The 25,549-nt window shown below is 37.6% G+C and overlaps 1 protein-coding gene across 1 annotated transcript in view; it reads left to right on the top strand.

The window, feature by feature from the left end:
- mthfd1b (methylenetetrahydrofolate dehydrogenase (NADP+ dependent) 1b) overlaps positions 1–25,549 on the top strand; it is a 65,166-nt gene that overhangs the window by 17,607 nt on the left and 22,010 nt on the right. Inside the window, exons 4-14 of the mRNA XM_077238690.1 lie at positions 12,154–12,207; positions 12,294–12,430; positions 12,568–12,668; positions 17,454–17,590; positions 18,873–18,984; positions 19,520–19,647; positions 19,776–19,873; positions 20,963–21,136; positions 21,267–21,401; positions 21,639–21,687; positions 21,773–21,880. Coding sequence (XP_077094805.1) covers positions 12,154–12,207; positions 12,294–12,430; positions 12,568–12,668; positions 17,454–17,590; positions 18,873–18,984; positions 19,520–19,647; positions 19,776–19,873; positions 20,963–21,136; positions 21,267–21,401; positions 21,639–21,687; positions 21,773–21,880 — 1,233 coding nt within the window. The remainder of the gene's footprint in view (positions 1–12,153; positions 12,208–12,293; positions 12,431–12,567; positions 12,669–17,453; positions 17,591–18,872; positions 18,985–19,519; positions 19,648–19,775; positions 19,874–20,962; positions 21,137–21,266; positions 21,402–21,638; positions 21,688–21,772; positions 21,881–25,549) is intronic.

The following is a 25,549-nucleotide window of genomic DNA, read 5'->3' as shown; positions in this document are numbered from 1 at the left end:
AGAGAAAACATCGGAGAAAAGAGAAAATACCTCCGAAGGAACTCAAGTGTGGAAACCCATGACCCACAGGATAGTGGATATTGAGGCAGTAATAGCTTGCAAACATGCAGACAGCAGACATGAAGTTGGGGATCTGGTCGTTCACAATTCTTTGGTCTACACTCAGCATGAATTGCTTTGCAGCATAACATGATGATCCTGCTCAAAGATACAGTTAGGAAATAACTGTAACTGAAAATAACTCACCAGCCCATACATGCATTCATACACACACACACACACATATATATATATATATATATATATATATATATATATATATATTACAAAAAATATTTTCTTACATGAGCGCAAGCTCATTCCACTTGTACTTCTTTTGCCGTGCAGGTTTCTTCAACATAGTAGTAGAGGTTTTCCTCTTATTCATTAAAATAGGAGAGTATGAGGAGCACCAGATCATTAACACATTCTGAGCAGCCCTCCAACTGCACTCTCAAAACTTTCAGCTTTTTTAAAGCCTGCAAATCTAGTTTGCTCTTGTCTGCAGAAACGGCTCTCATGAAGTCCAGAACCCGTTTTCCTTTTTTCTCAACATTACTGAGGAATGTCTCTTTTAGGATACACCAGCAAGGTCATGAAAGTGAACTAACTATCATGCCAATCTCCTTAAACAAAAAAGGCCACTCTTCCATGAATGATTGCAGATCTGTTCCACTGTTTATTGCTTTACTCTGGGAGAAGTAGTTGCCTGTTCACTCAGCTCACCTTCAATTTGTCTTTTTTTCTCCCATTTGCTTTCCAGTGTAACTTATTGGCATGAATTTCATTTCACACTGTATGTCCCACTGCCCTTCGTTTAGCTAGTATTTCATCTGTGTCATACTCATCTGACACCCGTTTGCGCTTCAATACCCGTGGTAGTGAAGACTGCGTTACATTTTTAATTCGAGCTTGACCAGTGAGTGATATCCTGGTCCTATCACATCACTTTCTATGACATCTTGCAGTGACTGCGGATACTTTGCAACCATTTTCTTGGCAATTTCTGTCGAGGCTTGTTTCTTGGGACAGGCAAGCATCATCTCAGAAACGACAATCAGGATAATTTCTCTATGTAAATGTGGGCTTGGCCTTTTCTCTCTCTAAACACTGCATTGAGGCTTCAGGAAGCTTCTCCCTTGGAACCTGGAAGCTGTCAACCCAATCTGCAGCAGTAATTAAGTGGTTTGGGGAGGGAGAGAGTGAGATTGAGGAGCATGCTGAGGATGCTGGAGAAATTAATGTTGACTGGCTATTGGAATTCTGTGGTCTGTGCTGTAAAATTAATTGAAATTCAAATGTATTGACTGACATTTATCTTAAATGGATAGTTCAAAATGTAATTTGGTGTTAATTTACTCACCCTCAGGCCACCCAAGATGTACTGTAGGTGACTTTTTTTCGTCAGTAGAACAGCAAAGATTTTTAGCTGAAACTTTGGCCCTCTTTGAGTCATATAATGTCAGTCAAAGGGGGCCATCTCGGAGTCAAAAAAACATATACAGACAATTACAAAACAAGGTTAATACCCTTTGCTCATGACGATACATTGAGGTCTTGTGAAGCGAAACGATCGGTCTGTGCTAGCAGTTGAACATTTACCTCAAATTCACAGTGTATGTATACTGTCCTGAGAGCAATCATTTATGTTGAACCGGTGAACATTGTAGCCTATCACAAACATGGTCTTTGCTTTGGAATGCGAATGGCCAATAAGATGCGTTTCTGATTATCCATTCGCGTCTGTGATTGGCTGTTGTTCACAGATGTGGTTGGTGATATCTGAAACATTCCATTCACATGGCCATTCCCATGCCAGAAATGATGTCTGTGATTGGCTACAATGCTCACCAGTACAACATAAATTATTGTACTAATGGCTGTTTCCACACGCAGCCATTTTGAGGTCAAAAAATTTTAAATAATGTTCAGTTTCTTGCACAAATCGATCGTTTCGCTTCATAAGACCTCAATGTATTGTCATGAGCAAAGGGTATTCACTTTTTGTCTGTACATGTTTTTTTGGACTCAAAGAAATGGCTCCCTTTGACTGCCATTATATGAATCACAATGGACCACGGATTCAGCTAAAAAGATTTTTTACTATTCAACTCAAGTAAAAAGCCACCTACATCTTGTAATGCATAAGGGTGAGTAAATAAACACCAAACTAAAAAAATTGGGTAAACTATTCCTTTAAAGCTGCAATCTGTAGTTTTTCCTCTTTGTTGCCATCTCTGTTCGAAATCTGCAATTGCAGTTATTTGCGGAATTATTAACTTTACGTGGGTTGTGCCTCGACGCGGCACAGCGCGGATGAATCCAATGTTTTGAGGAGAATGTGCGGCTGTCAGTCACCGCGCTGGTGAGGATACTGGCATTCGCAATCACAGATTCTACTTTTTGGAAGTATGTCCAACATAAGAAATTTCACCAGAAAATTTCACCTGAACAAGTAACATCCACTTTAGTTCTGACCAACTAAGGGAAAAAAAAGCATTGCAGTAAATTGTGCTGATTAAATCTAACAATCGCTTATATCACGTCAAACTGTGCAAATTATACTTTGTTAGGTGTTCAAGCACGAAGTGCTGAAAACCTATTGTAATTGCTATTTGAAAAAAACAAAAAACCTAAAACGCATCGTGCAGCCCAAACCGTAAGGCCTAGAGACTTGAAACTCGGCCAGATGGTAGGCCACACTTTTGGGGAGAACCTATCAGAGTATGACCCCGATTGGCCCATAGGTGGCGCTACAGCAACAGCAAGTACTAAATTGCTCATAACTCATAGACCGTTGGTCCTAGCCTCAAGCTTTTTACACCACTGTGATCCTTGGCTCAAGACGAACAAGATGTATTTCTCAGATTTCAATTTGGGCCTAAAAAATTGTTTTTTACGTCCAATTTTGTCCAAAACCTACTTTTGCGAACTAGTCGCTGGTTTTTCGCCCGATCGGAACCAAACCAGTCTAGGACAATTTTTGTGGAATCTCTAGATCAATAATTATCGAAAAAAAGTTGAAATTTGCAATTGGGTGGCTGTAACAGGGTCATTTAGAAAAAGGGTCGTGGCAAAATACACTCAAAAGCCTATAAATCATAAATAAAAACTCAGAACTTCACAAAAATTGATGAGCATATGTGTCATAACATGGTGAAGAAGCATGCAAAGTTTCATGGAGATCGGACCATAGGTGGCGCTATAACTGTCAAAAAGGTCTCATTATTATTAGGTGTTCAAGCACGAAGTGCTGAAAACCTATTGTAATTGCTATTTGGAAAAAAAAAAAAAACCTAAAACGCATCGTGCAGCCCAAACCGTAAGGCCTAGAGACTTGAAACTCGGCCAGATGGTAGGCCACACTTTTGGGGAGAACCTATCAGAGTATGACCCCGATTGGCCCATAGCTGGCGCTACAGCAACCACAAGTACTAAATTGCTCATAACTCATAGACCGTTGGTCCTGGCCTCATGCTTTTTACACCACTGTGATCCTTGGCTCAAGACGAACAAGATGTATGTCTCAGATTTCAATTTGGGCCTAAAAAATTGTTTTTTACGTCCAATTTTGTCCAAAACCTACTTTTGCGAACTAGTCCCTGGTTTTTCGCCCGATCGGAACCAGACCAGTCTAGGACAATTCTCTGGAATCTCTAGATCAATAATTATCGAAAAAAAGTTGAAATTTTGCAATTGGGTGGCTGTAACAGGGTCATTTAGAAAAAGGGGCGGGGCAAAATACACTCAAAAGCCTATAAATCATAAATAAAAACTCAGAACTTCACAAAAATTTATGAGCGTATGTGTCATAACATGGTGAAGAAGCATGCAAAGTTTCATGGAGATCGGACCATAGGTGGCGCTATAACTGTCAAAAAGGTCTCATTATTATTAGGTGTTCAAGCACGAAGTGCTGAAAACCTATTGTAATTGCTATTTGAAAAAAAAAAAAAACCTAAAACGCATCGTGCAGCCCAAACTGTAAGGCCTAGAGACTTGAAACTCGGCCAGATGGTAGGCCACACTTTTGGGGAGAACCTATCAGAGTATGAGTCGAACATGCCCATCGAGTTTCGTTCCGATCGGCCTCCGTTAACCTCGTCTCATTGGTGCTCAAACTTCATTGGCCGATGGCGGCCATGTTTTTTGAGATACGCCAATGTCCATATAGACATTCATGAGGCCTTGGACCAAGACACTGCATACCAATTTTCAAGTCAATCGGACTAACGTTCAGGTGGTCATAGCACTTTTTATGTTTTTTTGATGTTATAGCGCCATCTAGTGTTAGATCGACGCGATTTTTTTACTGTGACCCCAGACTGTCCTCAGAATGAACATAATTGCATATTAAGCAATAACTGGTATTCTACTGCCCCCTGCTGTTTAAAATAGTCATTTTGTCATGCTACTAACTAATATAATTCTATAATTGTTATTTAGACTTTATAAAATCACTATTTTAACATTTACACTCACATTTAGTCAAAATTCATCTATTGAAGTATTGCTGCTGACTATTGTAGCACATTGAGAAATGTGAATCCTGAAGGAGACTTGCAGTAAACATTTTGTTTTTCCATCACATAGTTCAAATGTCTGTATCTACAACAGAATGTGTGTGTGTAATCCTATATTTCTGAATAAATGCTGAATAATCGGATTAATAGATTACAAAGACATTATGTGAAATGCTTATAGACCATTAAAGTATATTTTCATAATGACACATCCCAATAGCATTGAAAAAATCAACAACAACATTTGTCTTTGTGTGTGTGTGTGTGTGTGTGTGTGTTTGTATGTGTGTGTGTGTGTGTGTGTGTGTATGTGTGTGTGTGTGTGTGTGTGTAAGCATATGTCTAAATAAGATACCTGTGAAAACACTTTATTAATAAGTATAATGGCCAGCAGAGGGCAGTAGAAGACCACTTATTGGCTCAGTTTCATTTTGATGACTTGATTTTCATCACTATTCTACACTAAAGCAAACCTGTTTTTCCATGTTAACTATTATAAGACAATCATTTTTTTGTCAGTTTATCACTTCATGGCTATTGACACTTCACATCAATGCTAGCAATGTGGTAAATCATGGTAAATCACGATAGAAACATGGTAAATCATAGTAAATAATACTATTACATGGTGTATCATGGCAAATCATGCTAGCAATGTGATGAATCATGGTAAATCATGCTACAATCCTGGTAAATCATTCTAGAATGTGGTATATCATGGTAAATCATTCTATAACATGGTAAATCATTCTATAACATGGTAAATCATGGTAAACTATGATAAATCATCCTAGAATCATATTAAATCATACTAAAATGTGTTCAATTGTGGCAAACCATGCTAGAGCAGGGTAAATCATGGTGAATCATACTAGAACTTGGTATATCATGGTAAACTATGGTAAATCATGCTAGATTCATGGTAAATCATAGTGGAACATGGTAAATCATGAAAAATCACGCTAAAATTTGGTATATCATGGTAAATCATGCTAAAACAAGGTCTATTCCATCTATGATGTCAGTGTTTCATGCTTGCTACATGAAACTTAATGTCTTTTGATGCTTTTGAGCTTAACTGCCTTAACTGCTTGAACACCGATAAATGCTGCTTGCAGCTTTAATTCTCATTGTTAATGTTAACAACATCAGCATCGCGTGACTAAATTTAATGCCCTTCAGATATTTATCCTTGTTTTGGCATGGGCCCGGTTGCAGTCTCTTTTTTCCTGTAGCCACTCCGAAGTCTTTTGCATTTCATCAGTTGTCACTGGTGATTGTCGTTTGAACCTTTCTTGATCCGCCATCAAATTAATGTTTAATTATATCAAGTGCTGTGAGAAAAGGCTATAAATCTAAAATCTCCACCTCCAACATCCTCACACGCAATATAGCTTACTAGCAGAGACACCTTCTTTATGTGTACAGATGTGACGTAATGACGCATAGAATATTTCCCGCGGAAATCCACCAGTACCACTGGAATTAAAAATGTTATTAAAGCTTACTGTTTTGAATCAAGCTAAGGGCAAGCAGATAGTTTTGAAAGCTGGCTGGCTTATGTACTTGCTCAAATTTTGGGATAATTTGGGATAATTTTTAACCCAAAAAAGTTATGGACAGGAGCTTTAAGTTATACTTAAATACATTATAGCATAATTTACTGGTTTGTTTCCAAGAAGCCAACAATTTTCTAGCTTGAATTGTTCTCATTACTGAAAGCAGATCAGCTTCCTGGATGAACTGAAAATCCTCAGAGATGCTATAATCTTTGGTTGTGGAAACCACTAATACAATATTTACAATTGAGGCTTAGCAGAAGCATCAGAGGCACAGTATTTTAACTGTTTAATGTGTCTATTCAGGGTGGAGTATGTGAACCATGCTTTTGTTGTTGTTGTTGTTGATGAAATACTTAAGATAAAGTGCAACACCATAAGACAAAACACCCTCGAAGATGTCATGTCCTAAACAAGGTGGCAAACCTGGCTGACACACATTAAAGTATTTTAATGAATTGAACACTGACTTTAATTGTACACCTTCCACTTGTGTTTCTTCAGTCTGGATGCGATCTACAGCTGAATTGTAGCTCTCAATGGTGCGGGATGGTCCACATAGATTAGGATCGTCACCCCGAAATTCAGATCGGGTTATTTGACCGTATCTGCAGAAATGTGCTGTGTGGCTGAATTTTTCAGAGAAGCCACCAGTGCAATGTGAACCTAGATTATCTCCAGCAATGCAATACAAGGTTCCTTTGACTACCATTTCATCTGGTACCGCAATCCCATTCTCCTTCAAATTCCTTTAAGTCTGCTAGTAAATCAGAGAACAACTTAGCATGCCCAAATGCTTTGAAATCTTTCTCTCTGCACAATAGAACAAGTGACATGGTTTGTATCAGACTGTACATGAATTGGCAAATTAGCAACAGAAAAATAAACGGCTAACACGTTGTCTCGTCTTTGCAGAGGCTAAGGGTTAACATCTTTTAAGGCATCCTGGTATAGTAGTAGCTTCAAACTTAGATTTTGAACAAAAATGTATCGGATTTGAAAATCTGACCATCACTAAAATCAGTTAAAACATCTGATGGAGGCTTTGCAGAGTGCTCCTCTGACACACATTTCTGCCACATATCAGATTGTAAAAAGCATTTTAAAGTCTCTCTGACATGCAGATAATAGGCAAACCTATCTATTCTGGTCTCATCTCCTCCTAAAAACACTTTCTTAGGCTTGAGTGTTTAGTCCTCATTGTATGACATGACAGTATGACATGCAGAGAACAGATCAGATTCCCTGACAGACTGACAAACTTTGGAGATGTCATTATCTGATAAGGATGTTTCATTTTTTAGCAGTGAAGGAAGTTTACTTAAAGTATATGTCTGACCCAACTGATGGATATTTTGAATCTCCTCAACAATGTTCAGTGTGGTTGAAGCAGGTAGTAAGAACTGCCCCAGCAGTTTTAAGTAAAATAAACAAACGTTTCTAAGAAATTGAAATCATCTGATGTGTCCTTCCCACCTTCATCTGTACGTGCTGCAACAAATTCAGGGCCAGAGTCATGTATTTCAGTTGGAGCAGATGATACATGAGCCGACTAGTCTCTATACAAGTTACTGATACTGTTTTCTGTAAAATCTCTGTGTTTCCGTGACATGTGGGAGGTAAATGAAGATTTGACCTTAAAAACATCTGTGCATCCTCTCACTGGACAACTCACGGCACATCCTTCCACAATATGGTCTTTCAAATGTGATATTAGAGCTTTAGCATCTTGACACTGACGTTCACACAACACCACTACACATTTAACACCAGTAACAACTATTCCAACAGTAATGTTAATAGGCTCATTTACATTGTTTTCGGTAAAAATTAGCCTTGAACGATGCATATGTACAGAAAGTCTGTTTGCAGTCGGCTGCAAAGCACTTAAATAAACAACGTGGTTCAGTTCGAAGAAGTTTGCAATGGAGTACATAACGTTAACGTTACCCCCTTAATGATTTGAGTGACTTGCCACAGAAACTGCAACTAAACTACTAATACTACTAATTGGCAACTAATAGCCAATCTTGGTAAAATAACTACAACGAGAGTAAACCTAAAATAATTTTTTTTTACTCTGGATCAATGTTGTCAGGCTTACCTCAAAAATAAATGTTGAGTCCCCAGAAGTCGGGTTGTGCCACCATGTATTCCTACATATTATTTGCGTGCTAAAATAGCGGTAAAATATTTGGTGTAATTTACACAGAATAATACCTTTGATTTTAGGGTAATTGCTTGTGAAGTTATGGTGTATTCCCATTAATTTTACAAAAAAATAGAGCGAACTGCCTATAGTCTTTGTTTTGACTCCCCATTGCTACTAAGTGTATTGGAAGGGGATTTACTAAAAAGACTCTTAAAGGTGCAGTGTGTGACCATTAATTTTACAAAAAAATAGAGCGAACTGCCTATAGTCTTTGTTTTGACTCCCCATCGCTACTAAGTGTATTGGAAGGGGATTTACTAAAAAGACTCTTAAAGGTGCAGTGTGTGACTTAGCGACATCTAGCGGTTCGGTTGCGAGTTTAAACTAAGGGCTCAGCCCACCGCTCACCCCTTTCGAAGAAGCAACGGTGGCTAAAACGGGACAAACATCGTCGTCTGAGACGGCAGAGAATAGCCAGAGTAAACCAAGTTTATGTACCATTATAAACCACATCATGGATAAAGTTTACAAAGCCATAGTCAGGTGAGGATCAAGGGTCTTAATACGTAATATAATATTAGTAATTAGTTGATTGTCTCACGAACGTAACCAGCACATTTCTCCCCACATAGCAAACCCATAATACAGCGAGGGAGAAGAACCACATGAAACTATGCAACTATATATTTTTTCTAACAGGGTAGTAAAAGTTTAGCTGGCTAATATGAGCTGTTACTGTGGCTGAGCTGGTTAAAGCGTTAACCCTTGTTTATACTGGACGTGTCCGCGTGAGCCCAAATGTCCGTGCGGCAAAAATAACGTGATTGTAACAGCGCGCGCGCCTCCGCATCCCCTAGACACCATTTACTACACACAATAGGCTTTTTTCTCTGATTTTGGAAACTCGATCGACTTAAAATACTTCCAAGATCGACGGGTTGGTGATTCCTGTAACTGTTTTACGGTCAATGACAAGAGTACTAATCAGCTGTCTCACGAACGTTACCAGCACATTTATCCCCACATAGCAAAGCCATAACACAGCGAGGGAGAATAATTAAGTTACATGAAACAATCCAACTACATCACTACTTCACGGTGTTTATGGCTAGCTTCTAGCTTTCTGCGGCTTCTCTTTCAAGGTAGTGATGAAACGCGCTCTGTAACGATGTTTGTTCGCTGTCGGCTACGGTAGAAACATGACGTCACAATATGTCGACCTTCATAGAAGGGGATTCCCGCGCCTATGTAGACATAAATGCCTCATTCTAAGGTAATAAAAACATTACGGTTTATTAAGTTCTTTATACACCACTGAACACATAGTTATGGATGTCATATTGCATTTCTGTTAATAGATACTCAAAATTTTTACACATTGCAGCTTTAATATTGCACAAGCAGCCACACTATCCTTCTGACTCGAGGAAGTCTAGTGTTTGGACTCTGCCTTTTGGGGAATAAGCCTCGTAAAGGCAGTGAACTGCACTTATTTGAATAAAAAATACAGCAAAAATAGTAATATTGTGAAATATTTTTACAATTTAAAATAACGGTTTAATATTTTAAAATGTAATTTATTCCTGTGATCAAAGCTGAATTTTCAGCATCCTTACTCCAGTCTTCAGAAATCATTCTAAAATGCCGATTTGCTGTTCAAGAAACATTTATTATTATTATCAATGTTGAAAGCAGTTATGTACAATTTCTCTTCAGGATTCTTTGAATAGAAAGTTCAAAAGAACAGCATTTATCTGAAATTTATAAATTGTATCGTTGATCATTGTAGCCAATCACAGACATATATTTTAAGCGCTTCAATACAATGGCCAATAAGAGACATAAATGTTGAGTGTGTCAACACAATGGCCAATCAGAGGTGTTTAAGATTCCGTTCAACAGCGATAAAAATGCTGGAGGGAAATGCTGGTATTGTCATATTTTTTAAATTTCAGTACCAAGTTGCTTTACTGATACTTTTGACAACTCTAGTCCAGTTGTTGGTGAGTGCGCTTCAATGTGGCAGCAGAGCGCAGGTTCAGCCTCCAGAATAAAATTAAAATGAGAAGTCGTCTGTCTTAGGTAAAGACAAAATCTAACGACAATTTCCTCTGCATCCAGTTTAAGTCAATGCGGACCAGGAGGATGATTTGAGTTCAGGCAGATAGAGTGTCGAGTGAATGTAGTTCAGTTAAATTTTTTACGTTTTGTTCATATTATAATCGGAATTGTGAAAATGTGAAAGGAAACAAAGCTATTAAAAGTTTTATTATCATTTAAATATGAGAATTAAAATGACAGGTAATGATAGATAATGACATAATTGATGCTACCCTGTCCGTCAAAATGATGGCAATGAGAGTGCAAAGCGACTCATGAGAAATAATATATTAGGCTCTATGTTTATTTGTTGTGGTGTTTGCTGTTTAAATTTCATTGTGGTGTAATTTCACTACTGGGCCACCCTAGTTCCCTGTATAGTTTACAGTTGGGTTGTCAAACGTACCAGTACTACCAGTACCAGTAGGTAGGTACTACAAAAAAAAAAACATTGACGATACCAGCATTTCTGTATTACCTAGTGCCGGGTAAATTCGGTACATGCTGAGAGATGCTGCTTCCAAAAACTCTCATTGAGCATATGACCACAGTCATATCTGTTGAGCGTGTGAATGCAATGGCCTATTGCAGGTGCTAGTTAGTCAGAATCCGCTGAGGTTTTGTTCAACTCAAGCCTAACGCGCACAAATCCTTTCATTATAACCAACAAAGTGTAAACACGATGTAAATAAGAAATTCATTCTGCAATTAAGACAGCTGCAACCAACCGCTGTTTACACCTGCTATTAAAGGGTTAGCTATAATCTGGTTAAGAATATGGGTAACCAAACGGTTGATGGGCCTCATTGACTTCTGTAGTATAAAAAAAAAAAAAAGGAATTCATTATTATTTGAATTAATATAAATCGTCATATTTTAAATTTCTAGTTATAAATGTCTGTTGGCAATGTTCCCTTATTCCCTATGTCGTTCACAGCTCCTTTTGAACTGAACACGTTTTCTCCCTTTGGATTGAAATCTCATTTAGGGTGGTGGAATACATCGTGAAATTAACTTTTTCATCAAACTGCATCGTAGCAATTACACCATGTCCCATGTTGAAACACTCATAAAAAGTGTTCCTTCATAGGTTTGCTCATTCATTCATTTGATTCCTGTTCAGAGTGACCCTGACTATTACTGTAATTATTTTCAAGTAATTTTACTGTATAGTTTTGGAGAAAAGTAAATTGTGAATTTCACTATTCACTGTCAATCACTTGCTCAGCACAAGTATTGTTCGCTCCAAAAATTCATATTAAAATCATTGAAACAGTCTACTACATAATGAATCTCATATTTACATTGTCTACACTTTGTTGGTTATGTTGAGAGCATTTACGGGAATCTGAGCTTGCACTTAACAAAACTCTAGCCATTGTATTGAAGCATTGATTGGCTACAATGCTCAGTGCTGCAAAAACACATTGTTGAAAGGAACCTTTGATGGAGTCGATGTACTTTAAACTGCACTGTAATCCACACTTTGCACGATTAATTGCAGCAACTGCAATCATAATTCAAGTTCCACATGTATAATGCTTATTTCATATGCAAAGATGCAATGCAATCATAGCAATTGGCATTTACATTGAAGTATTAAAGGAAACATAAAATGAGTGTTCAAACCGGAGTGTTAATAACTGGGTAGAAAATGGCTTTTTATGAAAAAAAACTGACCTAAGTTATAAGTTGATTGTTTCCTCAGGGAACATTTGTAAAATAATAAAGAAATGTAGTTCAGGACCACTTTAATTACTGTTACTGTCTTGATTTTTAGATCGGGATCAATGCTGTACATGTGAAACTTCCACAGACTGCAACTGAAAATGAGGTAGGGCAGATCAACAGTGATTAACCATTGTTTCATATTTTGTCATTTATGATTAACTGTGTTAATCATAAACCATCATTTTGAAGGTTATGCGCAGTGTAATTGAAGTCAATGAGAACTCCAAAGTTCATGGGCTCATAGTCCAGCTGCCCCTCGACTCCATCCACACTATTAATACAGAAAGGATTATCAATGCTGTGGATCCAGAAAAAGATGTTGATGGGTACAGAAAATATAATTCAGTCTTTACCGTTATGCTATTAGATTATAATTCTGTTTTAATGTGACTTTCAACAATTTGTATTCTGCTCCATGAAATGATGAAAGCTGTTTTGATGTCTGTTTGTTTGCTTGCTTCAGATTGACGAGTATAAATGCAGGGAAACTTGCACGTGGTGATCTTGGAGACTGTTTTATACCATGTACTCCTAATGGATGTATGGAGCTCATCAAGCAAACAGGTGAGACGGACACCTTAGACTAAAGCAGGGAACACGCTACACAACCGATTATAAATGTAATTTGGTTGTGAAAATTGATAATGCCCAAACGGGTGAGTTTCGCTCGCTTAAAATTGTGTAGTGTGCAGTGTTTCTTCAACAGCTCTCCTCATGAAATTAATTTCAAATATAAATTTGATAACACAGTGGAAATTATTAGCAACACCAAACATAACTGGACGTAATGTTTAATGTTATTTAAACTTACAATGTTACAAATGTAACCTTGGTTCCCTGAGAAAGGGAACGAGACTGCTTCTGGCTTGACGATATGGGACGGCATCAGTATGACTGGTGTCTGAAGCACGTGACAAACTTGCCAATTGACTGACTGACGACAGTCAAAGGCGTCATAAGCGGAATTGCCTATAAGTATAAAAAGGCACCCGCAACATGATTTGCATAGACTGTCTAGGGGCACTGCTTCCCTAAGTCAATATTCTCTAAGAATAGAACGATACCTGAGCTACTATGCTCTTTACCAAGGGAAGTCCCGGCCTTTGCAACCTTAAAACGGCCTGACGAGTGAAGCTCCAGTCAAGTCACACTTTTTTTTTATATAGCACTTTTTACATAGCACTTTTTACAATACAGATTTGTTTCAAAGCAGCTTTACAAAGATAACAGGAAAATAATGCAACAAAGTTTGTTTCTAGAAGAAAATAGTATCACATTCCAGCTTAAGTAAGTTCAGTGATGGTTCATTTTTATCGTAAAAAAGTTAATTTACATATATAGCCGCTCTGGAGAAAACCGCCATGTCACCGTCCGGCTCAGTTCAGTTCTCATATAATGGTATCAATGCAGGCAGATCAATAAAGGAATAGGAATAAAGGCTAAGAATAAAGGCTAAGCGGCAAGCGGCGAAAATAGACCTGCTGCCTATTCTCTGCAAAGCGGAGCGTAGAGCCCCTTAAATCCACTGGATCTGTCTACGGCGTGAAACCGTCTCCGCAGAGAATAGGCAGCAGGACTATTTTCGCCGCTTGCCGCGTCAAGCAGCACAGAGCACATTGTACCGGGCAGGAAGTCAGACACAGAACGGCATAGAGGATCCGGTCGATTTCCAAAATAAAATACCCTGTGGAGACCACAGTCGCGTCTGAGACGCTTCCAGTGGACTTTGACGCCGAGCTAGGGACGCATCAAAAACGTGGCGCTGACGTTCCGCGCCGTAGACGGATCCAGTGGATTTTAGGGGTTACACTCATTGGTGGGCACGCACTGCCGGTGATGGCACCAGTTGTCGGCGCGACGGGAGGATGAAGGCCGAGGCGGGAGATAGTCGGTTCGGCCCCATTCACCAGTAACAGCGGATTATCAGTGACTCCCAGTTGTCTCCGACGAAAGTTTATAAAACTATCCCGTGTAAAATAATCACTACAGAGGCGGGTTTTGGCGGTGATCCTCAGCTTTCCATCAAGGTGGCTCTTCACAAAATTAACCCACCTCTTCTTAATGTGATCGTTTTTAGGAAATTTAAATAAGGACACCGATCTGATTTGTACATGATCGCATCCAGGTAGTACACATTTCCGTGACGAAGACATAACTAACAAACTGTACGCTGTAGTAACTATAATAGTACTGACAGTAACTCGCGATTGAGTGGCAAACGAATGCGAATGTGCTCTATTTATATTGTTAGTGGAGCGGCCAGCCTCAGTGGCTCTAGTGCGTCATCAAATAGGGGTATGTCCAGGAGCTCAGGGGCTCCAGTGCGTCATCGAGCCCTGTTTTAGACCCACCCAAAAAATCCGGAAAATAGCAATGGTGAAAAACTGTTTAATGGTCTAACTCCACAATTCAGTACTTCACAGTTCACAGTCTTTGTAATATGTTTTAGCAATACATTTCTAACATGTATAATGTGTTTAGAATTTTTTTTTTAATTGCCTTTACAGGGACTTTAAGTAAGTTCAATCATGTTTCATTTTTGTTGAAAAAAAATTAATTTATATATATAGATGCCTTTTTATTTAATGTATTTGGTCTTTCACATATCTGGGTGGACTTGGCATCAAAAAGTTTGAAAACCCTGCTCTAAATGATTTTCTTTCTTGAGACTTCAGACAGACATCTCGAGGAAGAACTAGTGTGTGGATTTGTGAATAGAGCGTGAATGGATAAATTGCATGCATGTTTGGATTGATGTGTTGCATGAGTGGATTATAATTCTAATTTAATATTACTGTTGTGTGTATTTCTGGTTTCCTGTGTGCAAGGATACTGATATCTGTTTGCTTATGATATTCTTACTGTTTTCACTCCATATGTGTTGTCTACTGTAAATATAAGCTTTCTATACAGTTTTCAGACAGCGTTTACATTAAATCATAATGGATTACCAGATAGAGTTAGGGGTGTGCGATATACCGGTAGACATCATTGACTGGTAGAAATTTGTTAACCGGTAGAGATTTTGGACTATTTTCTCTATTGTGGTTGAGCTCATGTGACGTTGCTGTGCTGCACGGTCACGAAACCTCATTGTTTGCATTTGTTTTTAAGTACAGCACTGCAGTTTAAAAACAGTTGATTTTAAACCGTTGAAGCGTAATTAGCAGCAAAAGACAACTTATTTCAGTAAATGCGTGCACTGTTTGAGAAACTCTTTCTCAGCCATGTTTGAGCGCACATGAAGCCAAGTGGTACTCACTGCAGAGTCAAATGACGTCAGAGATGTATAAAGTACTAGAGACACAGACTTGAGTAAAAGTACAAGTGCTCTATCAAAAAAGTGACTTGAGTAGAAGTTGAAGTGCTCTTTAAGGACCATACTTAAGTGGAAGTACTAAAGTATTCAAAAATTTTTTTACTTAAGTATTGTAAGTAGTTTATTTAAAAATTTACTACTCAAGTACAGAAAGTAAAAGTACAAGTATTGTGTTATGTAGTAAAGCATCTCACCCTTCTCTTCCCTGCTTGTGCCTTTTTTCTCCACAGCTTACTGGGTATTTATCTGCATGTTACAGCAATATCTGAAAGCTTTGTTTATGTCAGGGACTTCCTATAATGTCACATGATATGGCTCTTCTTCATGTGTTCCACATATGGACTAAATGTGCACAGGACGCCCTCAGGTCGCCAGTATGGATTGAAAACACAGTACATCACAGTGTCCAGCGCTCATAATGATAACATTGGCCCATTTTGGGTATAAATTAAATAAATATTATTTCCTCTCTATAGAAATCTGACGTAAACCTATGAAAATCTATCAATATTTTTCAAAATCTGAACAAGCTAAAAGCCCAGAGGGACGTTGTTTTGTCAAGCGCTTTCATGACGACTACACAGGAGTTTTTTTTTCTGAATGGGAGCGGCTGACGGTCATAATTCATATTAAAGGTATTGACTAATTTTTTCATTACATAACTCCTGACACAAATTAAGACATAACTGTCTCTATAAGTTTCTCAGAATAAAATAGTGGTCAAATACTGAAACTTAAGTCTTATATATTTTTAATAATGTATAGTTTGTCATGGTAATAACATTAAATTTAATAGTAACTTTGAACTATTAAAAACAAAGAACGATTCAGTGTGTCGGCGTCCTCGCACATTCTATATGAATTATCTTTCACTCCGACAAATGAAAACATGGACTCTAAGTAGGGGTCTCCTTCCTCACCGCCACGATCACTCGAAGTTGAAGGCGGTGTTTCTGGTTCTTCCATTTCGAAACAAATCCACAAATCTCAAGTGTTCTCAATGGAGGCAGACAGCAGAGCGAAAGGCAGAACGGGAGCACGCGCGGTTTTCTTGATCGCTTGATTCGCTCAATGATGAGCCAGCTTCATCAAACCTGGTGACAGGGCCATCTAACGCTCTGGCAGTGATTATGTGGGTTTGGAATGATTCGTAACATGTTTATAATTGTAACGAGTAACGATGCAGCACATAAAAAATGTATCGAAGTAAAAGTATTCAACTCATCGAAAATATGTACTGAAGTAAAAGTGGAAGTAGAAGAAAAAAATTATACTCTAGTAGAGTACAGATACAGCCTTTTAGTACTTAAGTACAGTAGTGAAGTAGTTCTACTTCATTACAATACATCTCTGAATGACGTCCAGTTCCACCTCCGTTTAATGGGGTGGAGGGATAGAGTTGTGCGGTAGGGTTAGGGTGTGGTTGGATATTTTCTAGCTCCACCCATTACACCCAAATTACATTCGCTCCTCTTCGCTGGACGTCTAGCGCGGAGCTAGACAATAAGCTCCAACCATTTGCTCTGCAGTGAGCAGCCTCTCCATGAAGCCGCTGCTCATAGAGTGTGTGAGAACTGAACTGAGCGCTTTTTGCTGCCTAATTGGCTTGAACGGTTAAATACACAACCTATGTGTCAAAGTGACATGTATTTGCAAGTAAACAGAGTCTATTATCTCTTAAGTGAACGTAAACAGTTGAGAAAGAACAACCCACGAGTATATTGGATCAGTGTAGTCGGTCTTAAAGTAACAGCATCCAAATTTACTTGCTGTCATTATTAATGCTATTCAAACAACAAAAAAAGAGAGATAAAAATCACTGAAGCACCTTTGTAACTTTAAGAATATATGTTTAGTTAATTTACACAGAAAAGACGATGTATTGTTTTTGTATATACTTAACGAGACATATCGCCACCCCTAGATACAGTTACACACAGCTTCCATACCATTCATCTACCATAAATGAACTTGAATTATAACAATGGTGATTATTCATGATTTGCATTTCCTCAATGTCTTGTGTTTAGGTGTGTCTGTGGCAGGAAAAAGAGCTGTGGTAATTGGCCGCAGTAAGATTGTTGGTGCACCAATGCATGACCTTCTCCTTTGGAATCATGCCACTGTAACAACTTGTCATTCAAAGACTGCAGACTTGGCCTCTGAGGTAAAGAGCTCTGGAGATTTATTTACACTTTGTTTTTTGCAATATTATATTGTTATAATATAATAAAATTATATTTGGTAATCAATCCGCACACACACTATTCACATTTTAGAATACTAAAGTTTTAAAACTATGAAATAAAACATGGAAAAAAGTCTTTTGGAAAGAGCCTGGAAATTTCATGGAAATTCTTTGGTCTGCATCAAGTAGCTTATGTGGCATTTGAAACTTTATTTTTATGAGGCTTGCATTAGTCTGGTTATGAATATAGCAACAGATTAATCATAGAGAAGCTGAACATGCTGGGAACCCTAATGTTTTTTTCCCCCCAGGAATATTAGGGGTTTAACTGTAAAGCTGTAGAAACCTTGTACTTGTTTCTTCTTCTTCCTCCTCCTCTTCCATAAAAGTATATAGGCGTCAGAGACCCCAGACTTCAGCAGGATGGTCCCAATCATTCACCACTACTCAGGCTCACAGATGCACATTTGTCCGACACTGGGCAGCTATAAGAATCAATTTGCATTTTGGATTATAAATCCCCTGAATACTTGAGTCATGTCCTACAATATGTATATTATATTAACAGCCATTTCAACTCCCTCTACTAGAGGGAGCCACAGGATGAGGAATCTTTTAAGCCAGATTTTTTTTAATTAGTTTCCATCCCTTTGAAATAATAAATGCATTGATCTAATTCATTTGTGTAACTACTGTATGATGTCTGTGACAGTATAGTCTGTGAAATGCTTAATGATCATTAAATGTTTTTCACTTTTATACACCACAATAAAATATATTTTTCAAGTTGCCAAAACTGAAAAATATATTGCTGTCCATTTAAAATGAGGAGACAATTTAATTTGTCTTTTCAAGATAATGTATGTAAAGGATAATTGTACATCCAGCCGGTTGTTCTCTCTAAATAATCCCCTGACAGGGTGGTGCGCATCGGGGTCTTCATCAGCCGCTTATTACACGGTTACTTGCCACATAAGTAAATAATTAGACACGAAATATTGATCTGAGTTGAAATATTTTATTAGGTCTTTAAACTCAAAGCTTCAAACTGTGGCAAAGTCAAACTAGATGGACATTCAAGAGATACGGTATACAGTCATACCACGTATTACACGGCATTTTGCCCCATAAATAATTATGGAGATAAGAGATATTGATTTCAGATTAAACTGTTTTAAAATCGTACCTGTCTGTATTTTATAATCCGACAGTGTACAAAACAATAATCACAAAATGGCAGCAGCTTTGGTTTCTATTGTAGGTGGGAAAGGCAGACATCCTGGTAACTGGGATTGGTAAACCAGAGATGGTTCGCGGAGAGTGGCTGAAGAATGGTGCTTTGGTCATTGACTGCGGTATTAACACCATCACAGGTGTGTATGTGTAACCGATCTTTTTTGGTAAAAAGTCTACTATGTTTTCAGTTTCATTTTCAAAGATATATTTTTTTGGTTAGATGTTTTCTTCATTTCCTGTAGTTGTTTAAATGGTCTCAATTAATGAATTAGTGATGTCAAATTTTTTTAGGAATATTAATAATCGAGTTTCTTTAAATTGATGATCAAATATATATACTTATTTTGCATGCGCAAAAATAAAACAACAACTTTGTAGCAGCATAAAACAAGTGTGCTGTGGATGTTGCTTTCCTATGAATTTTATTTAAAAAAACTTTGTTATAAATGAACCAAATAAACAGTATGTTGAAAAATTGTAAAAAGTATTTGAAATGTAAGAAAAAAATGTAATTGCAAAAAGTGCCTGAAAGTTGTTTAAAAAATATTAAATAAATATTATTATTTTCCAAACACTGAAAGGATTGTGAGGATTGTCTGTAATGTGCACTAGAATTTAGGAGAATTTGTGAAATCCATGGTTCAAAAAATAGTCACTTACATTTGATCACAGACACCAGCAGACCAAGTGGAAAGAGACTTGTTGGAGACATTCACTTTGATTCAGCCAAAGATCAGGCTGCGTTTATTACACCTGTACCTGGAGGAGTCGGCCCAATGACTGTAGCCATGCTCATGCAGGTAAATTATTCCTGTTTCTCATGGAGATCACATGTGTTATGATTGTGGGGGGGTTTTTGTGACAAAGTGAAGTAGCATGTATTTATTATGCTTCTTAGAAAATTCAATGTTTGCTTTTAATGTCACAGAACACAGTTCTGAGTGCCAAGCATTTCCTTCAAGCACAAGAACCTGGGAAGTGGAATATAAACTACACCAAACTCAACCTGCAAAGACCAGTTCCAAGGTGAGATTGCGAATGCATAAAGAAAGAGTGATAAGAGTGTAAATATCACATCCATCATAAAAGTAATCGGTAACACTTTACAATAAGGATCATTAGTTAACTACCTTAGTTTTAACATGAACTAAGAATGAACAATGCTTCTTATTGTTCATCTTACTTATTAATCTTAGTTAATATTAATTTCAACATTTACTAATACGTTATTAAAATCAAAGGTTGTATTTGTTATTTTTGTTAACTTACATTAACAAAGATTAATAAATACTGTAACAAATGAATTGCTCATTGTTAGTTGATACATCAGATAATGTTAATTAATGAACCTAATTGTAAAGTGTTATCAAGTAATCCATACGGCTCCAGGGTGTTAATAAAGGCCGAAGCGATGCGTTTTTGTAAACAATAAAATTCCCATATTTAGAACTTTATAAACTAAAATCATTGTCTTATGGAAACTGCTTTAAAAAATCTTGTTTTAGCCTTCTAATTCGTGTCCGATGTTTTGTTTTGCTCTGTCTATCTCGCGCTTCGAGTTCATCAGTACGCCATACGGCGGGTCAGAGGTCACTCTTCTGCCGGAACTAGACTCACCTACTGCCGGAAGCCAGTGATTCTAGTTTATTGAGTTATAAATATGGATATTTGTCTTACAAAAACGCATCTCCTTGCTTCAGAAGGCCTTTATTAACCCCCTGGAGCCGTATGGATTACTCTTATGATGGATGGATGCACTTTTTTGTGCTTCTAAATCTAAGGTACCATTCACTCCCATTATAAAGCTTGGATGAGCCAGGATATTTTTTAATATAACTCTGATTGTTTGGCTGAAAGAAGAAAGTCATATACACTTAGGATGACTTGAGGTTGAGTTAATTATAGTATAATTTTCATTTTTTGGGTGAACTTACGCTTTTATTAGAGTGACTTTTATAGGAATGGTTGAAAAAAAATTGCACTACTGTTATGCATTTCTTTTCTTTTAACATATGAACGATTTCTTGAAGTAAACGGTTGTTCCAGTATATTTGACTTTTGACTTTTTGTGTTCTTGTAATTTTAATAGCTAGTTTGTTTATTTTCATCATGCAGTGATGTTGCCATCTCTCGCTCCTGTGTACCTAACCCCATTGAGTGTCTTGCTAAGGAAATTGGTCTTTTTTCGGATGAGGTTGAGCTCTATGGCAGGACCAAGGCCAAAGTCCAACTGAAAACAATTGATCGACTGCAGGCTCAACCTGATGGCAAATATGTGGTTGTTACTGGGTAATCTTTCTCTCTGTCTCTGTCAAGTGTTATTCTAAAAAAATGAAAATCAAATTCATATTTTATAGGCATGATTTGGTTTGGAGATTTTGATACTTTGTGCAAGGAAGTAACATTTTGTTTAATGTAGAATCACTCCAACTCCTCTGGGTGAAGGAAAGAGCACAACTACAATAGGGTTGGTTCAAGCACTCGGGGCTCATCTCAGACTTAATGCGTTTGCAGCTGTGCGCCAACCATCACAAGGCCCAACATTTGGCATCAAAGTTAAGTTATGCTGATAAGACATAGTCATATACCAATTGGTTAACACTGAGGTTAAAGTTTGGTCAAAAATGTGTAAAAATGATGTACCAAGTTTTGTTTACCAAGCATTTGATTGATAGTACCACATGACAAAGCAAGTGAATTTCCTGTGCAATCATGATGATTTTTTGTCAGTTTGCATAGGAGTAAGATCAACTATGGAAAATGAAATGTCTACCTCAATTCTCTTGTCTGTAGGTGGTGCTGCTGGTGGGGGCTACTCTCAAGTTATCCCCATGGAAGAGGTATTTTTTCTTTTTTGTCAGCTGTTTGGTTGATTGTAAAAAAAAGTATGAAATCATGTGTTAAGTGATGGTCTTTTCTTCTTAGTTCAATCTTCATCTGACTGGTGACATTCATGCAATCACAGCAGCCAATAACCTAGTAGCTGCTGCAATTGATGCTCGTATCTTTCATGAAGCCACCCAGTCTGATAAGGTAATGTCTGTCTGTCTTCATTCATTTATTTGATCACGGAAATCACATTTTGGTATGATTGTTGGAAAATTATTAGTGCTGTCAGTTGATTAAATGTTTTTATCTAATTAATTACATGCTTATTATTTAATCAAATTAATTGTGATTTAATTGTATATTAATATTTACGGATAAGACTACTCTGAAATGCTCCAAATAAATAAATTAAAGATAATATTTTTTGCAGACAGAAAAATATTGGATAGACATCACAAAAAGTACCTTTAGAAGTTAGTTACTCCACACAAAAAAAGTATTATTTATAGTATTTTTGTCTAATTTTCCAGTTAAAATTATATTATGAAATTACATATATCTAAAATAGAGGTGGGCATAGATTAATTTTTTTAATCTAGATTAATCTCACTGGAATCTTGGAATTAATCTAGATTAATCTAGATTAAAATGGCTCATTTGAATTCTGCCGAAGGCATTCAGAATATGTGTGCTTCCCAAATAATGTCTAAAAGTAAGTCTTTGAGAATAGTTTGCCTCACGTAGGGATGTGAATTTCTGCCAAAACTGCCATTCGACAATAGAGGAGCAAAAGTCGAATATCGTTAAAATACAATATAAAATAAAATAAATAAATAAAACGCACAATTACAACGACAGAAAGGGAGGCCAATTTCATCTTTAGAGATTTGTCATCAAACAAACTGTTTATTAATTGAACAAGTAACATGTTTTCGTCGTTTTTTTTTTTAAACATAGTAACTTAGGCTAATTGGAAGAAGAAAAAAACAATAAGCACGATGTAGCTACAGTCCGTTTTTGCATCGCCAAACCAGATGCTCGTTAGATCAAAAAATAATGTCATATGTCATAATGATTTTATGTGAACCTGCCTTTACCGGCAAAAGCCTCATCCTTTTTAAACAAATTAGTTTCAATCAATGTAAACTATTCGTGTGACTATGCCCCTGCGCAATACACACACATTACCGCGGGATGGCGGGTGTTCATTTTATAAACTGTACACAATGGTAGCTTATTTATTTTGTAGCCCATAAATTAATGTATATGTCCAACGGATAATGTCATACTTTTTAGTAGTGCTATCGTGGCGTAATGATCTGTTTGGTTGTAAAATGTATTACCTGAAATGAAATGAAATCGAATGTATCGTCCTGTGGTATCATTCATTCACAGACAGCTTACGAAGATGTTCAACTAATAAAGATCTTCATCGCTGGCAAAAAATATGATGAAGCTGGCGCTTCAGTGATTCAGTGCGTGAGGACTGAACAGAACTGATTCGCGAACCGATTTAGACAGATCTGCCAACTTGTTTGATGAAGTCTTTGAACAGAATCGACCCAAAAGAGTGATTCATTTGTAAATTGAGCATCGCTCATGCCCATAAAATACAGCGCGCTTGGAATAAACTCATTTAACAACATGTAAAGTAACGAGAGGAACGATCGCCCAACGTAACATGTAAAAGTATACACCTTGTGTCCCTGACAGGAAAATACCCTGCTGCGCAATTTGCGCGAAAATATAACGATATTCGAAAAAGCTATTTTATGACTTTGAGACTTTGAGAATAGATTAACGGCGATATTTTTTTTATCGCCCGATAAGATTCTCACGTTAACGCAGCACGTTAACGCGGATAACGGCCCACCACTAGGCAAGGCAAGGCAAGGCAAGTTTAATTTTGGCAAGGCAAGGCAAGGCAAGTTTATTTATATAGCACATTTCATACACAATGGTAATTCAAAGTGCTTTACATAGAAGAAATTCAAATAATCAAAAGAAATCAGAATAATTAAAACAGTTTAGAATAAAAGATAAAATACAGAAATAATCAAATGAAATCAGAATAATTAAAACATAAAATAAAATACAGTGCAAACAGTCGGACGAACAGTGGCACAGTGCTCATTCAGTAAATGCACAGCTAAACAGATGTGTTTTGAGTCTGGATTTGAATGTGACTACTGTAGGAGCACATCTGATCTCTTCTGGAAGCTGGTTCCAGCTGCGGCTGGCATAGTAGCTAAAAGCAGACTCGCCATGCTTAGAGTGAACCCTTGGTATTTCTAGCCGATGTGATCCTAATGATCTGAGTGATCTGTTGGGTTTATATTCACTGAGCATATCTGCAATGTATTGAGGTCCTAGGCCATTGAATGATTTATATACCAGTAATAATACTTTAAAATCAATCCTAAATGTAACTGGCAGCCAGTGTGAAGACCTGAGGACTGGTGTAATGTGTTCATATTTTCTGGTTCTGCTCAGAATCCTAGCAGCAGCGTTCTGTATGAGCTGCAACTGTCTTATGGTCTTTTTGGGAAGGCCAGTGAGAAGTCCATTACAATAATCCACCCTATTGGTGATGAAAGCATGCACAAGTTTTTCTAAGTCTTGACTGGAAACATAGCATCTAACTCTTGCAATATTTTTCAGGTGATAGTATGCTGATTTAGTTATTGCTTTGACATGACTACTGAAACTAAGGTCTGACTCCAGAGACACACCCAGATTCCTGACTTGATTTTTAGTTGTTTGACCCCTAGACTGAAGGTATGCGTTCACCTTGAGAACTTCATCTTTGTTTCCAAACGCAATGACTTCAGTTTTGTCTTTGTTTAACTGAAGAAAGTTTTGGCACATCCAATTGTTTACTTCATCAATGCATTGGCAAAGGGAGTCAATGGGGCTGTAATCGTTAGGCGATAGGGATAAGTAGAGCTGTGTGTCGTCTGCATAGCTGTGGTAAGCGATTTGGTTCTTTCTCATTATTTGGCTCATTGGGAGCATGTACAGGTTGAATAGGAGTGGCGCAAGAATTGAGCCTTGAGGGACTCCGCATGTCATGGATGTCCACTCAGACTTATGGTCTCCTATACTCACATAATAACCTCTGCCTCCTAAGTATGACCTGAACCATTTTAGGACTATCCCAGAAAGCCCGACCCAGTTTTCCAGCCTGTCAAGAAGTAATTTGTGATCGACAGTGTCAAATGCAGCACTGAGGTCGAGTAGTACCAGCACTGATAATTTGCCTGTGTCAGTATTTAAGCGAATATCATTTATTATTTTTATGAGCGCGGTCTCTGTACTGTGGTGCGGTCGGAAACCAGATTGAAAATGGTCAAAGTATCCATTCGAGCTTAAGAATTTGTTCAGCTGATTGAACACAACTTTTTCAATGATCTTGCCTATGAAAGGACGATTTGAGATCGGTCTATAGTTGTTCAATATGGTTTTATCCAGATTGCTCTTTTTCAGGAGGGGCTTGACAACAGCAGTTTTCAGGGAGGTCGGAAAACTCCCAGAGAGAAGTGAGGCTTTTACCACTTCTAGGAGATCTGCTTCTAAGCTGTGTAACACATTTTTGAAAAAAGATGTGGGAAGTGCGTCAAGGGCGCAGGTTGATGTTTTTAGGTGCTGTACGGTTTCTTCCAAAATTTTGCCATCAATTTCTTCGAAATCAGACATAGTGGCTACTTTCTCAGGCTGTTGTCTGATCTGCCTGACACCAGCGCAACTCAAGGATGAGCTGATCACCTTTCTGATATAATTGATTTTCTCAGAGAAGAAAGAAGCAAACTCACTGCACTTTCTCACTGAGAGCATTTCACTGGGAATCTGGCTTGGAGGGTTTGTAAACACTAA

Source organism: Siphateles boraxobius, unplaced genomic scaffold (assembly GCF_051911475.1).
Source record: "Siphateles boraxobius isolate OS27281-9 unplaced genomic scaffold, OSU_SipBor_1 22, whole genome shotgun sequence".
NCBI lineage: Eukaryota > Metazoa > Chordata > Actinopteri > Cypriniformes > Leuciscidae > Siphateles > Siphateles boraxobius.
Note: the sequence above shows the minus strand (reverse complement) of the source record. Positions and strands in the feature narration are given on the sequence as shown.